Source organism: Mustelus asterias, unplaced genomic scaffold (genome assembly GCF_964213995.1).
Source record: "Mustelus asterias unplaced genomic scaffold, sMusAst1.hap1.1 HAP1_SCAFFOLD_984, whole genome shotgun sequence".
Taxonomy (NCBI): domain Eukaryota; kingdom Metazoa; phylum Chordata; class Chondrichthyes; order Carcharhiniformes; family Triakidae; genus Mustelus; species Mustelus asterias.
Genome location: NW_027590930.1, coordinates 53,844 through 67,500, shown reverse-complemented (window position 1 = coordinate 67,500; position 13,657 = coordinate 53,844). Strand labels below are relative to the sequence as shown.

General features: G+C 51.9%; 1 protein-coding gene across 1 annotated transcript in view; it reads left to right on the top strand.

Annotated features, from left to right (window-relative positions):
- Window positions 1–4,076: 4,076 nt before the first annotated feature.
- The window catches only part of LOC144487702 (creatine transporter-like), a 63,280-nt gene continuing 53,699 nt past the window's right edge, over window positions 4,077–13,657 (top strand). Inside the window, exon 1 of the mRNA XM_078205785.1 lies at window positions 4,077–5,022. Within this exon, the coding sequence (XP_078061911.1) occupies window positions 4,710–5,022 (313 nt within the window). The 5' untranslated portion in view covers window positions 4,077–4,709. The remainder of the gene's footprint in view (window positions 5,023–13,657) is intronic.

Sequence of the window (13,657 nt, the reverse complement as noted above, 5' to 3'; positions counted from 1 at the left end):
AGACAGGAAGGTGGGTTGAAGTGTGTCTACTTCAATGCAAGGAGAATCCGGAATAAGGTAGGTGAACTTGGAGCGTGGATTGGTACTTGGGACTACGATGTTGTGGCCATTACGGAGACATGGTTAGAACAGGGACATGAATGGTTGTTGGAAGTTCCGGGGTATAGATGTTTCAGTAAGAGTAGGGAAGGTGGTAAAAAAGGTGGAGGAGTAGCATTGTTAATCAAGGATAGTTTAACGGCTGCTGAAAGGCAGTTCGAGGGGGATCTGTCTACTGAGGTAATATGGGCTGAAGTTAGAAATAGGACAGGAGCGGTCATGTGGTTGGGGGTTTTCTATAGGCCCCCAAATAGTAATAGAGATGTGGAGGAAAAAATTGCAAAGCAGATTATGGATAGGTGTGGAGGTCACAGGGTCGTTGTCATGGGTGACTTTAACTTTCCAAATATTGATTGGAACCTTTATAGGTCGAATAGTTCGGACGGGGCAGTTTTTGTACAGTGTGTGCAGGAGGGTTTCCTGACACAATATGTGGATAGGCCGACAAGAGGCGGGGCCACATTGGACTTGGTACTGGGTAATGAACCAGGCCAAGTGTTAGATTTGTTTGTGGGAGAGCACTTTGGAGATAGAGACCACAATTCGGTGTCTTTCATCATTGCAATGGAGAGGGATAGGGCCTTACGGCAGGGCAAGGTTTATAATTGGGGGAGGGGTAATTATGATGCGATTGGGCAAGAATTAGGGAGCATAAGATGGGAACAGAAACTGTCAGGGAAAGGCACAAATGAAAAGTGGAGCTTGTTCAAGGAACAAATACTGGGTGTCCTTGATAGGCATGTCCCTGTCAGGCAGGGAGGAAATGGCCGAGTGAGGGAACCATGGTTCACAAAAGAGGTTGAATGTCTTGTCAAGAAGAAAAAGGAAGCGTATGTAAGGATGAGAAAACAAGGTTCAGTTGGGTCGCTTGAGGGGTACAAGTTAGCAAGGAATGAGCTAAAAAGAGGGCTTAGGAGAGCTAGGAGGGGGCACGAGAAGTCCTTGATGGGTCGGAAAACCCCAAGGCTTTTTACCCTTATGTGAGAAATAAAAGAATGACCAGGGTGAGGTTAGGGCCGGTCAAGGATAGTAGTGGGAACTGGTGCATGGAGTCAGAAGAGATAGGAGAAGCGATAAATGAATACTTTTCTTCAGTGTTTACCAAGGAGAGGGGCCATGTTTTTGAGGATGAGAATGGGATACAGGCTGGTAGGTTGGAGGAGGTAGATGTGCTGAGGGAAGGTGTATTAGCAATTTTGAAAAACCTGAGGTTCGATAAGACCCCTGGGCCAGATGGGATATATCCTAGGATTCTTTGAAAGGCAAGGGATGAGATTGCAGAGCCTTTGGCTTTGATCTTTGGGTCCTCACTGTCCACGGGGATAGTCATGATGTGGAGATGCCGTACAAACAGGGCATATAAAGACACAAACTCAATTTACAGAATAATGGTTGGAATGCGAATACTTACAGCTAGGCCGTCCTCGTGTGTGCGGGTTCATGGCACACTATTTGTAACCCCCACAGAGTTTCACTGGCTGTCTTGTCTGGAGACAATACACATCTTTTTAGCCTGTCTTGATGCTCTCTCCACTCACATTGTTTTGTTTCTTAAAGACTTGATTAGTTGTAAGTATTCGCATTCCAACCATTATTCATGTAAATTGAGTTTGTGTCTTTATATGCCCTGTTTGTGAACAGAATTCCCACTCACCTGAAGAAGGGGCTTGCAGCTCCGAAAGCTTGTGTGGCTTTTGCTACCAAATAAACCTGTTGGACTTTAACCTGGTGTTGTTAAACTTCTTACTGTGTTTACCCCAGTCCAACGCCGGCATCTCCACATCATATCTCATAGAAGACAGAGGGTGGTGGTGGATGGAAAATTTTCAGACTGGAGACCAGTTACCAGCGGAGTGCCACAGGGATCAGTGCTGGGTCCTCTGCTATTTGTGATTTTTATCAATGACTTGGAGGAGGGGGCTGAAGGGTGGGTCAGTAAATTTGCTAATGACACCAAGATTGGTGGAGTAGTGGATGAGGTGGAGGGCTGTTGTAGGCTGCAAAGAGACATTGATAGGATGCAGAGCTGGGCCGAAAAATGGCAGATGGAGTTTAACACTGATAAGTGCGAGGTGATTCATTTTGGTAGGACAAATTTGAATGCGGATTACAGGGTCAACTGCAGGGTTCTGAGGAATGTGGAGGAACAGAGAGATCTTGGGGTTCATATCCACAGATCTCTGAAGGTTGCCACTCAAATGGATAGAGCCGTGAAGAAGGCCTATAGTGTGTTAGCGTTTATTAGCAGGGGGTTTGAGTTTAAGAGCTGTGGGGTTATGCTGCAACTGTACAGGACCTTGGTGAGATCACATTTGGAATATTGTGTGCAGTTCTGGTCACCTCACTATAAGAAGGATGTGGAAGCATTGGAGAGAGTGCAGAGAGATTTACCAGGATGCTGCCTGGTTTGGAGGGTAGGTCTTATGAGGAAAGGTTGAGGGAGCTAGGGCTTTTCTCTTTAGAGCGGAGGAGGATGAGAGGCGACTTAATAGAGGTTTATAAAATGATGAAGGGGATAGATAGAGTGGACGTTCAGAGACTATTTCCTCGGGTGGATGTAGCTGTTACAAGGGGGCATAACTATAAGGTTCATGGTGGGAGATATAGGAGGGATGTCCGAGGTAGATTCTTTCCTCAGAGAGTGGTCGGGGTGTGGAATGGACTGCCTGCTGTGATAGTGGAGTCGGACACTTTAGGAACTTTCAAGCGGTTATTGGATAGGCACATGGAGCACACTAGAATGATAGGGAGTGGGATAGCTTGATCTTGGTTTCGGACAAAGCTCGGCACAACATCGAGGGCCGAAGGACCTGTACTGTGCTGTACTGTTCTATATTCTATGTGTGAGTGTGAGAGAGTGTGTGTGTGTGAGAGAGAGAGAGTGTGTGTCAGTGTGTGTGTGAGAGAGTGTGTGTGTCAGTGTGTGAGAGAGAGAGTGTGTGTGTCAGTGTGTGAGAGAGAGAGTGTGTGTGTGTGTGAGAGAGAGAGAGAGAGTGTGTGTGTGAGAGAGAGCGTGTGTGTGCGTGAGAGAGAGAGTGTGTGTGTGTGAGAGAGAGAGTGAGTGTGTGTGAGAGAGTGTGTGTGAGAGAGTGTGTGAGAGAGAGAGTGTGTGTGTGTGTGTGTGAGAGAGAGAGTGTGTGTGTGTGTGTGTGAGAGAGAGAGAGTGTGTGTGTGTGTCAGAGAGAGTGTGTGTGTGAGAGAGAGCGTGTGTGTGCGTGAGAGAGAGCGTGTGTGTGCGTGAGAGAGAGAGAGTGTGTGTGTGTGAGAGAGAGTGAGTGTGTGTGAGAGAGTGTGTGTGAGAGAGTGTGTGTGAGAGAGTGTGTGTGAGAGAGTGTGTGAGAGAGAGAGTGTGTGTGTGTGAGAGAGAGAGAGTGTGTGTGTGTGAGAGAGAGAGAGCGTGTGTGTGTGAGAGAGAGTGTGTGTGTGTGTGAGAGAGAGAGTGTGTGTGTGAGAGAGAGAGAGAGAGTGTGCGTGTGTGAGAGAGAGAGAGTGTGTGTGAGAGAGAGAGAGAGAGAGTGTGCGTGTGTGAGAGAGAGAGAGTGTGTGTGAGAGAGAGAGAGAGAGAGTGTGTGTGTGAGAGAGAATGTGTGTGTGAGAGAGAGAGAATGTATGTGTGTGAGAGAGAGAATGTATGTGTGTGAGAGAGAGAATGTGTATGTGATATAATGTATGTGCTGGCATTTGCAAATCTCTTGGCATGTAATCATTAACCAGTCGCTGTTGCAATGTGAGAACAGGATGACCCGGGGAGACACGGAAGGCTGTGTGTGTGTGTGTGCGTGCGTGCAGCGGTGTGGGGGGGGAGACTGGGTTCTCTGGGCTGGTGTTCACTCGCCTGCCCGAGCGTGGGAGAGTTCTGTAGCTGGCGGGCGGGTGTGGGGGAGTGGAGAGGAGGAGTGGGAGGGGGAGTGGTCGGTGGCGAGTAGCACAGTGCTGAGGAACCATAAATAGTGGTACTGCCCGCCGCTCTATCGGCTGAAAGCAGGAAGGCGGGGAAAAGGGGGTGGGAGGCGGGGAGAGAGAGAGAGAGAGAGCACAGTGCAGCCGGATGCTCTGTGTATATAAAGCTGAGTGTTAGAGCCTGGCAGGAGAGCTGTGTGTCGGAGGCTGAGCAAGCGATCCAGGAGTGGATCCTGCCTCCGTCTCGTGTGTGTGTGTGTGTGTGTGTCAGCGCGCGGGCTCGACAGGCGTGTGCGACTCTCCACTGAGCTCTGCTACGGGACCGGGAGTTGGCAACAAACCCCAGCGGGCCCCCCTTTATCGTTCCACCGGGCTGCCGATTCGAGCGGTCCACCAAACAGTCTCTGATGCACTATTTTAGGCTCAGTTTCAAGTGCTTTGTGGACTGCTTCTGAGGTCCGGCCCCCCCCCCTTTTCTCCTTTCCCCACAGTCGAAAGGAAGAATTCGACAAGACAAAAAGTGAGCCAGGAAGTCTTTAATTTTCTTTGGAACCGACTCTGCCGCCCTCTCTTTCTCTCTCTCTCTGCAAACCGCCCCCCCCCCCCCCCTCCTTTCTCGAGACCCCCGCACTGCAGAGTGAGAAACGGGCAAGACTGTCAACGCCAACCCACCCCCATACTTGTCCGCCCCGGTTAACGGTAAACGGGGTATGCACACCACGACAGCCGGCAGGGACGCTGGCAGGACCAAATTGGGACGGGGGCAGTCAGGCAGCCAGCTGGACGACGGGGAGCTCTGGCGGCAGAATGTGCGCTCCCCCCCCGGCAAGGGGCAGTGCCAGCCCCCCATGCCAGAGGACTCGCGGACGGGCGCGCTGATGGCGCCCCCCCTGCCCACCCGGAAGGTGCCGCAGAGGGCGACGTGGACCAACCAGATGGACTTCATCATGTCCTGCGTGGGCTTCGCGGTGGGACTGGGGAACGTCTGGCGTTTCCCCTATCTGTGCTACAAGAATGGCGGAGGTAAGAGGTCAGCTCGCACCGGAAACCTGTACCCCCCCCCCCTCCTCTATACCACCCCCCCCCCCAGCCCACTGACCCTCTGTCAGCGTGGTGCTCCCTCAGCACTGACCCTCTGTCAGCGTGGTGCTCCCTCAGCACTGACTCTCCCACAGTGCGGCGCTCCCTCAGCACTGACTCTCCCACAGTGCGGCGCTCCCTCAGCACTGACTCTCCCACAGTGCGGCGCTCCCTCAGCACTGACCCTCCCACAGTGCGGCGCTCCCACAGCACTGACTCTCCCACAGTGCGGTGCTCCCTCAGCACTGACTCTCCCACAGTGCGGTGCTCCCTCAGCACTGACCCTCCCACAATGCAGCGCTCCCTCAGCACCGACCCTCCCACAGTGCGGTGCTCCCTCAGCACTGACTCTCCCACAGTGCGGTGCTCCCTCAGCACTGACCCTCCCACAGTGCGGTGCTCCCTCAGCACTGACTCTCCCACAGTGCGGTGCTCCCTCAGCACCGACCCTCCCACAGTGCGGTGCTCCCTCAGCACTGACTCTCCCACAGTGCGGTGCTCCCTCAACACTGACCCTCCCACAGTGCGGTGCTCCCTCAGCACTGACTCTCCCACAGTGCGGCGCTCCCTCAGCACTGACCCTCCCACAGTGCGGCGCTCCCTCAGCACTGACCCTCCCACAGTGCGGCGCTCCCTCAGCACTGACCCTCCCACAGTGCGGAGCTCCCTCAGCACTGACTCTCCCACAGTGCGGCGCTCCCTCAGCACTGACTCTCCCACAGTGCGGCGCTCCCTCAGCACTGACCCTCCCACAGTGCGGCGCTCCCTCAGCACTGACTCTCCCACAGTGCGGCGCTCCCTCAGCACTGACCCTCCCACAGTGCGGCGCTCCCTCAGCACTGACCCACAGTGCGGCGCTCCCTCAGCACTGACCCTCCCATAGTGCGACGCTCCCTCAGCACTGACCCTCCCACAGTGCGGCGCTCCCTCAGCACTGACCCTCCCACAGTGCGGCGCTCCCTCAGCACTGACCCTCCCACAGTGCGGCGCTCCCTCAGCACTGACCCTCCCACAGTGCGGCACTCCCTTAGCACTGACCCACAGTGCAGCACTCCCTCAGCACTGAACTTCCGACAGTGCGGCGCTCCCTCAGCACTGACCCTCCCACCGTGCGGCGCTCCCTCAGCACTGACCCTCCCACAGTGCGGCGCTCCCTCAGCACTGACCCTCCCACAGTGCGGCGCTCCCTCAGCACTGACCCTCCCACCGTGCGGTGCTCCCTCAGCACTGACCCTCCCACAGTGCGGCGCTCCCTCAGCACTGACCCTCCCACAGTGCGGCGCTCCCTCAGCACTGACCCTCCCGCCGTGCGGCATTCCTGATACACTCTGAGCCAGACCCTTGGCATCCTCCTAAGCTCCTGATGACACATGGGGAATAGAAACCCCAATTGTGCCATCTTTTGTTCTTCAACAGCTGGCCATGGGCTTGTGGGTGTTATTGGCTCGGCTGATCGAGGTGGTGTTTGTAGTTTGCATCGTGCGAGGAGCGAGTTCGAAATTCAGGAATGTTGTCCCTGACTACTTAATATTTTTATAACAGTTCCAAACAATCTCAAGTTAAATTCCCTCAAACCACCACTGACCAACATTTTAATAGATGGGTAGGTCTATAAATTTCCAGATACTTTTCCCATGCAGTGCCTTTAATTCCCTCTGGGGATGCACTCTGAGGCCTCCCAGCAATTGGCTTTTTAGATCTGGCTTTGTTTATACTGCCTTCTGGGGATTAACAAGCTTTGCCATTCCACAGGGATGGTGCCAGAGGACTGGAGAGAGGCGAATGTTGTTCCTCTGTTTAAGAAAGGGAATAGAAATGACCCTGGTAATTATAGGCCGGTTAGTCTTACTTCGGTGGTTGGTAAGTTGATGGAAAAGGTCCTTCGGGATGGGATTTACGACCATTTAGAAAGATGCGGATTAATCCGGGATAGTCAGTACGGATTCGTCAGCAAGTCGTGCCTCACAAATTTGATAGAATTTTTTGAGGAGGTAACTAAGTGTGTTGATGAAGGTAGGGCAGTTGATGTCATATACATGGATTTTAGTAAGGCATTTGATAAGGTCCCCCATGGTCGGCTTATGATGAAAGTAAGGAGGTGTGGGATAGAGGGAAAGTTGGTAGATTGGATAGGTAACTGGCTATCTGATCGAAGACAGAGGGTGGTGGTGGATGGAAAATTTTCGGACTGGAGGCAGGTTGCTCGCGGAGTGCCACAGGGATCAGTGCTTGGTCCTCTGCTCTTTGTGATTTTTATTAATGACTTAGAGGAGGGGGCTGAAGGGTGGATCAGTAAATTTGCTGATGACACCAAGATTGGTGGAGTAGTGGATGAGGTGGAGGGCTGTTGTAGGCTGCAAAGAGACATAGATAGGATGCAAAGCTGGGCTGAAAAATGGCAAATGGAGTTTAACCCTGATAAGTGTGAGGTGATTCATTTTGGTAGGACAAATTTAAATGTGGATTACAGGGTCAAAGGTAGGGTTCTGAAGACTGTGGAGGAACAGAGAGATCTTGGGGTCCATATCCACAGATCTCTGAAGGTTGCCAGTCAAGTGGATAGAGCTGTGAAGAAGGCCTATAGTGTGTTAGCTTTTATTAACAGGGGGTTGGAGTTTAAGAGCCATGGGGTTATGCGGCAACTGTACAGGACCTTGGTGAGACCACATTTGGAATATTGTGTGCAGTTCTGGTCACCTCACTATAAGAAGGATGTGGAAGCGCTGGAAAGAGTGCAAAGGAGATTTACCAGGATGCTGCCTGGTTTGGAGGGTAGGTCTTATGAGGAAAGATTGAGGGAGCTAGGGCTGTTCTCCCTGGAGCGGAGGAGGCTGAGGGGAGACTTAATAGAGGTTTATAAAATGATGAAGGGGATAGATAGAGTGAACGTTCAAAGACTATTTCCTCGGGTGGATGGAGCGATTACAAGGGGGCATAACTATAGGGTTCATTGTGGGAATTATAGGAAGGATGCCCAAGGTAGGTCCTTTACTCAGAGAGTGGTTGGGGTGTGGAATGGACTGCCTGCAGTGATAGTGGAGTCAGACACTTTAGGAACATTTAAGCGGTTATTGGATAGGCACATGGAGCACACCAGGATGATAGAGAGTGGGATAGCTTGATCTTGGTTTCAGATAAAGCTCGGCACAACATCGTGGGCGAAGGGCCTGTTCTGTGCTGTACTGTTCTATGTTCTATGTTTGCCTGCTGTTGGCTGAGATCTAAAATGGCCCCCTTCATAGGTTTTCGGTATCCCCTTAAATACGTTCTCTCCCATTGTCATCGTCATCCCACCCAGTTTCTTCAGCACTGTTCTCTCCCAGAATTGATTAACTTTGTCTCTTTAGCTGTTAAGAATTCTCCCCGTGCCTGCGTGGGTTTCCTCCGGGTGCTCCGGTTTCCTCCCTCAGTCCAAAGATGTGCAGATTTGGTGCATTGGCCGTGCTAAATTGCCCCTGAGTTCCAAGGTAAATACATGGGGTTACGGGGATAGAGCCTGGGTGGGATTGTTGTCGGTGCAGACTCGATGGGCCAAATGGTCTCCTTCTGCACTGTTAGGGCTCCATGATTTGTTTCCCATCCCTAATTGTCCCTTGAGAAGGTGGTGGGTGAGCTGCCATCTTGAACCCGCCGCAGTCCCGTGTGGTGTAGGTACACCCACAGCGCTGTTAGGGAGGGAGCTCCAGGATTTTGACCCAGTCACAGTGAAGGAACGGCCGATATATTTCCAAGTACAGCGCCAGGGACCTGGATTTGATTCCCGGCTTGGGTCACCGTCTGTGCAGAGTCTGCACGTTCTCCCGGGTGATCCGGTTTCCTCCCACAGACCGAAAGACGTGCTGTTAGGTGCATTGGCTGTGCCAAATTCTCTCTCAGTGTAACCCGACCAGGTACCGGAGTGTGGCAACTAGGGCATTTTCACAGTAACTTCATTGCAGTGTTAATGTAAGCCTTACTTGTGACACGAAAGAATAAATAAGTCGGGATGGTGTGTGTGTGTGTGAGGTGGGGGGAATGGGTGGGGGGATCTTGCAAGTGGTAGGTGTTCCCCATGGCGTCTGCTGCCCTTGTCCGTCTAGGGGGTAGAGGTGGTGGGTTTGGGTGGTGCTGTCGAAGGAGCCTTGGCGAGTCGCTGCAGTGCATCTTGTAGACGGTACACACTGCTGCCGCTGTGCGTCGGTGGTGGAGGGAGTGAATGTCGAGGGTGGGGGGGTTAGCGTGTCGATCGAGCGGGGGCGGGGGGGGCTGCTTTGTCCCGGATGGTGTCGAGCTTCTCGAGTGTTGTCGGAGCCGCGCTCATCCAGGCGAGTGGGAGAGTATTCCATCACACTCCCGACTTGTGCCTTGTCGATGGTGGACAGGCTTTGGAGAGGGAGTCAGGAGGTGAGTTACTCTCCGCAGGATTCCCAGCCTCTGACCTGCTCTGGGAGCCGCAGTATTTATGTGGCTGGGTCCAGTTCAGTTTCTGCTCAATGGGAACCCCCCAGGATGTTGATAGTGATCTGAATCTCTCCATTTTACGAGTGCAGGCATTGCGAGATTGCCTGCGAGCTAATTGCAACAACACAAACTGGTTTGATCGAAGACTGGCAGGTCACAGTTTGGTGAAGTTAAAGCCTCGGAAATCAAATCAATCTCAAAACCACATATAAAACAGTTCAATCCTGCTCCCCTCAGTCTAATCAGTAACACATTTCCTCGCTGGACTGATCATCCCGGTGATTTTTTCAAAATAACATGCAATGTGAATCCACTGCCTTGAGGTTTATTCAGAGGAGGTGGGGAGCATAGCTCAGAAGCAACCATAAAGAAATTGTGAAACTTGCATCCAACCTCAGTTACAACACACTTGTGCACTGCTCCGGTCCCTCTATCCCACTTAGAATACTATCTCCCTCAGAAGGGAGGCAATGGCCTAATGGTATCATTGCTAGACTATTAATCCAGAAACTCAGTTAATGTCCTGGGGACCTGGGTTCGCATCCTGCCACCCAGGGGGCTCAAAGCTCTGGAATTTCCTCCAAAACCTCTCCGTCTCTCCTCCTTTAAGATGTTCCTTTAAAACCAGCCGCTGTGACCGAGCTTTTGGTCGCCTGTCCCTGATATCTCCCGATGTGTCTCGGGGTCAGATTCTGTCTCAGTTATGCTCCTGTGAATGAAGAGGGAGTTTTACTCTGTATCTAACCCCGTGCTGTACCTGTCCTGGGAGTGTTTGATGGGGACAGTGCAGAGGGAGCTTTACTCTGTATCTAACCCCGTGCTGTACCTGTCCTGGGAGTGTTTGATGGGGACAGTGTAGAGGGAGCTTTACTCTGTATCTAACCCCGTGCTGTACCTGTCCTGGGAGTGTTTGGTGGGGACAGTGTAGAGGGAGCTTTACTCTGTATCTAACCCCGTGCTGTACCTGTCCTGGGAGTGTTTGATGGGGACAGTGCAGAGGGAGCTTTACTCTGTATCTAACCCCGTGCTGTACCTGTCCTGGGAGTGTTTGATGGGGGACAGTGTAGAGGGAGCTTTACTCTGTATCTAACCCCGTGCTGTACCTGTCCTGGGAGTGTTTGATGGGGACAGTGTAGAGGGAGCTTTACTCTGTATCTAACCCCGTGCTGTACCTGTCCTGGGAGTGTTTGATGGGGACAGTGTAGAGGGAGCTTTACTCTGTATCTAACCCCGTGCTGTACCTGTCCTGGGAGTGTTTGATGGGGACAGTGTAGAGGGAGCTTTACTCTGTATCTAACCCCGTGCTGTACCTGTCCTGGGAGTGTTTGATGGGGGACAGTGTAGAGGGAGCTTCACTCTGTATCTATTCCTCGTTGAATATGTTTAAATCGCGGGTAGATAGTTTTCTGATCGATAAGGGAATTAGGGGATATGGGGAGCAGGCGGGTAAGTGGAACTGATTCGCTTCAGATCAGCCATGATCTTGTTGAATGGCGGGGCAGGCTCGAAGGGCCAGATGGCCTACTCCTGCTCCTATTTCTTATGTTCTTATCTAACCCCGTGCTGTACCTGTCCTGGGAGTGTTTGATGGGGACAGTGTAGAGGGAGCTTTACTCTGTATCTAACCCCGTGCTGTACCTGTCCTGGGAGTGTTTGATGGGGACAGTGTAGAGGGAGCTTTACTCTGTATCTAACCCCGTGCTGTACCTGTCCTGGGAGTGTTTGATGGGTATGATGTGGAGATGCCGGCGTTGGACTGGGGTAAACACAGTAAGAGTTTTAACAACACCAGGCTAAAGTCTAACAAGTTTATTTGGTAGCAAATGCCATTAGCTTTTGGAGCGCTGCCCCTTCGTCAGATGGAGTGGAGATCTGCTCTCAAACAGGGCACAGAGACACAAAATCAAGTTACAGATTACAGTTACAAAATCAGTTACAAATCTAGGTACAGTTCTGTAACTTGATTTTGTGTCTCTGTGCCCTGTTTGAGAGCAGATTTCCACTCCATCTGACGAAGGAGCAGCGCTCCGAAAGCTAATGGAATTTGCTACCAAATAAACCTGTTGGACTTTAACCTGGTGTTGTTAAAACTCTTGCAGTGTTTGATGGGGGACAGTGTAGAGGGAGCTTTACTCTGTATCTAACCCCGTGCTGTACCTGTCCTGGGAGTGTTTGATGGGGGACAGTGTAGAGGGAGCTTTACTCTGTATCTAACCCCGTGCTGTACCTGTCCTGGGAGTGTTTGATGGGGACAGTGTAGAGGGAGCTTTACTCTGTATCTAACCCCGTGCTGTACCTGTCCTGGGAGTGTTTGATGGGGACAGTGTAGAGGGAGCTTTACTCTGTATCTAACCCCGTGCTGTACCTGTCCTGGGAGTGTTTGATGGGGGGACAGTGTGGAGGAAATTTTACTCTGTAACCCCGTGCTGTACATGTTGTTTCTGTGTCCAATTGTGTCTGAGTGTCTGTCTGTGTGAGAGTGAGTGTGTATGTGTGTGGCTGCCTGAGTGAGAGTATGTGTGTGTGAATGTGAATAATGTGTGTGTGAGTGAGATTTGATTTGATTTATTATTGTCACATGTATTAGTATACAGTGAAAAGTATTGTTTCTTGCACGCTATACAGACAAAGCATACCGTTCATAGAGAAGGAAAGGAGAGGGTGCAGAATGTAGTGTTACAGTCATAGCTAGGGTGTAGAGAAAGATCAACTTAATGCGAGGTCGGTCCATTCAAAAGTCTGACCGCAGCTGGGAAGAAGCTGTTCTTGAGTCGGTTGGTACGTGACCTCAGACTTTTGTATCTTTTTCCCGACTGGAGAAGGTGGAAGAGAGAATTCCCGGGGTGCGTGAGGTCCTTGATTATGCCGGTTGCTTTTCCGAGGCAGCGGGAAGTGTAGACAGAGTCAATGGATGGGAGGCTGGTTTGAGTGATGGACTGGGCTTCGTTCACGACCTTTTGTAGTTCCTTGCGGTCTTGGACAGAGCAGGATACCAAGCTGTGATACAACCAGAAAGAATGCTTTCTATGGTGCATCTGTAAAAAATTCTGAGTTAGTGTATGTGCGAGTGAGTGAGTGCGAGTGAGTGCGAGTGAGTGTGAGTGAGTGCGAGTGAGTGAGTGAGTGCGAGTGAGTGAGTGAGTGCGAGTGATTGAGTGAGTGCGAGTGAGTGCGAGTGAGTGAGTGAGTGAGTGCGAGTGAGTGAGTGCGTGAGTGCGAGTGAGTGAGTGCGTGAGTGCGAGTGAGTGAGTGCGTGAGTGCGAGTGAGTGAGTGAGTGAGTGAGTGCGAGGGTGAGAGTGAGTGTGAGGGTGTGAGTGAGTGTGAGGGTGTGAGTGAGTGCGAGGGTGTGAGTGAGTGCGAGGGTGTGAGTGAGTGCGAGGGTGTGAGTGAGTGCGAGGGTGTGAGTGAGTGCGAGGGTGTGAGTGAGTGCGAGGGTGTGAGTGAGTGCGAGGGTGTGAGTGAGTGCGAGGGTGCGAGTGAGTGAGTGCGAGGGTGCGAGTGAGTGAGTGCGAGGGTGCGAGTGAGTGAGTGCGAGAGTGCGAGTGAGTGAGTGCGAGAGTGCGAGTGAGTGAGTGCGAGAGTGCGAGTGAGTGAGTGCGAGAGTGCGAGTGAGTGAGTGCGAGAGTGAGTGAGTGCGAGAGTGAGTGAGTGCGAGAGTGTTTGTGCGTGAGTGTGAGTGAGTGAGTGCGAGAGTGAGTGAGTGCGAGAGTGAGTGAGTGCGTGTGAGAGTGAGTGTGTGTGAGTGTCTCCTTTACCCTTGCTTGCTATATGAATGATCCGACGATTATCTCCGGGGAGTGAGGGTGAGTGGTAGCAATGGAATGTATTTTGGAGTGGGAGTGTGACTGCTTATAGAGGATTGGCAGGTTCGATACAGGCATGGGAGCAGAGGGTGGGGCAAAACACACTCAGTTTCAACCCAAAGGCATCCATTTACATTGCATCATGTGGCATCATGCGATCAAAATGAGTGATGGTGAATGCCTGAGTGTTTACATACCTAACCAAGTGCTGAGGACTCTTCTGATTGTCAGGCCTGGATAGGGAATGGGGAGTGGTAGGGGGTGAGGGGAGTGGTAGGGGGTGGGGTTTGGAGGGTGGGTGGCGAGTTGCAGAGGGTCTGTGGGTGGGCACTCA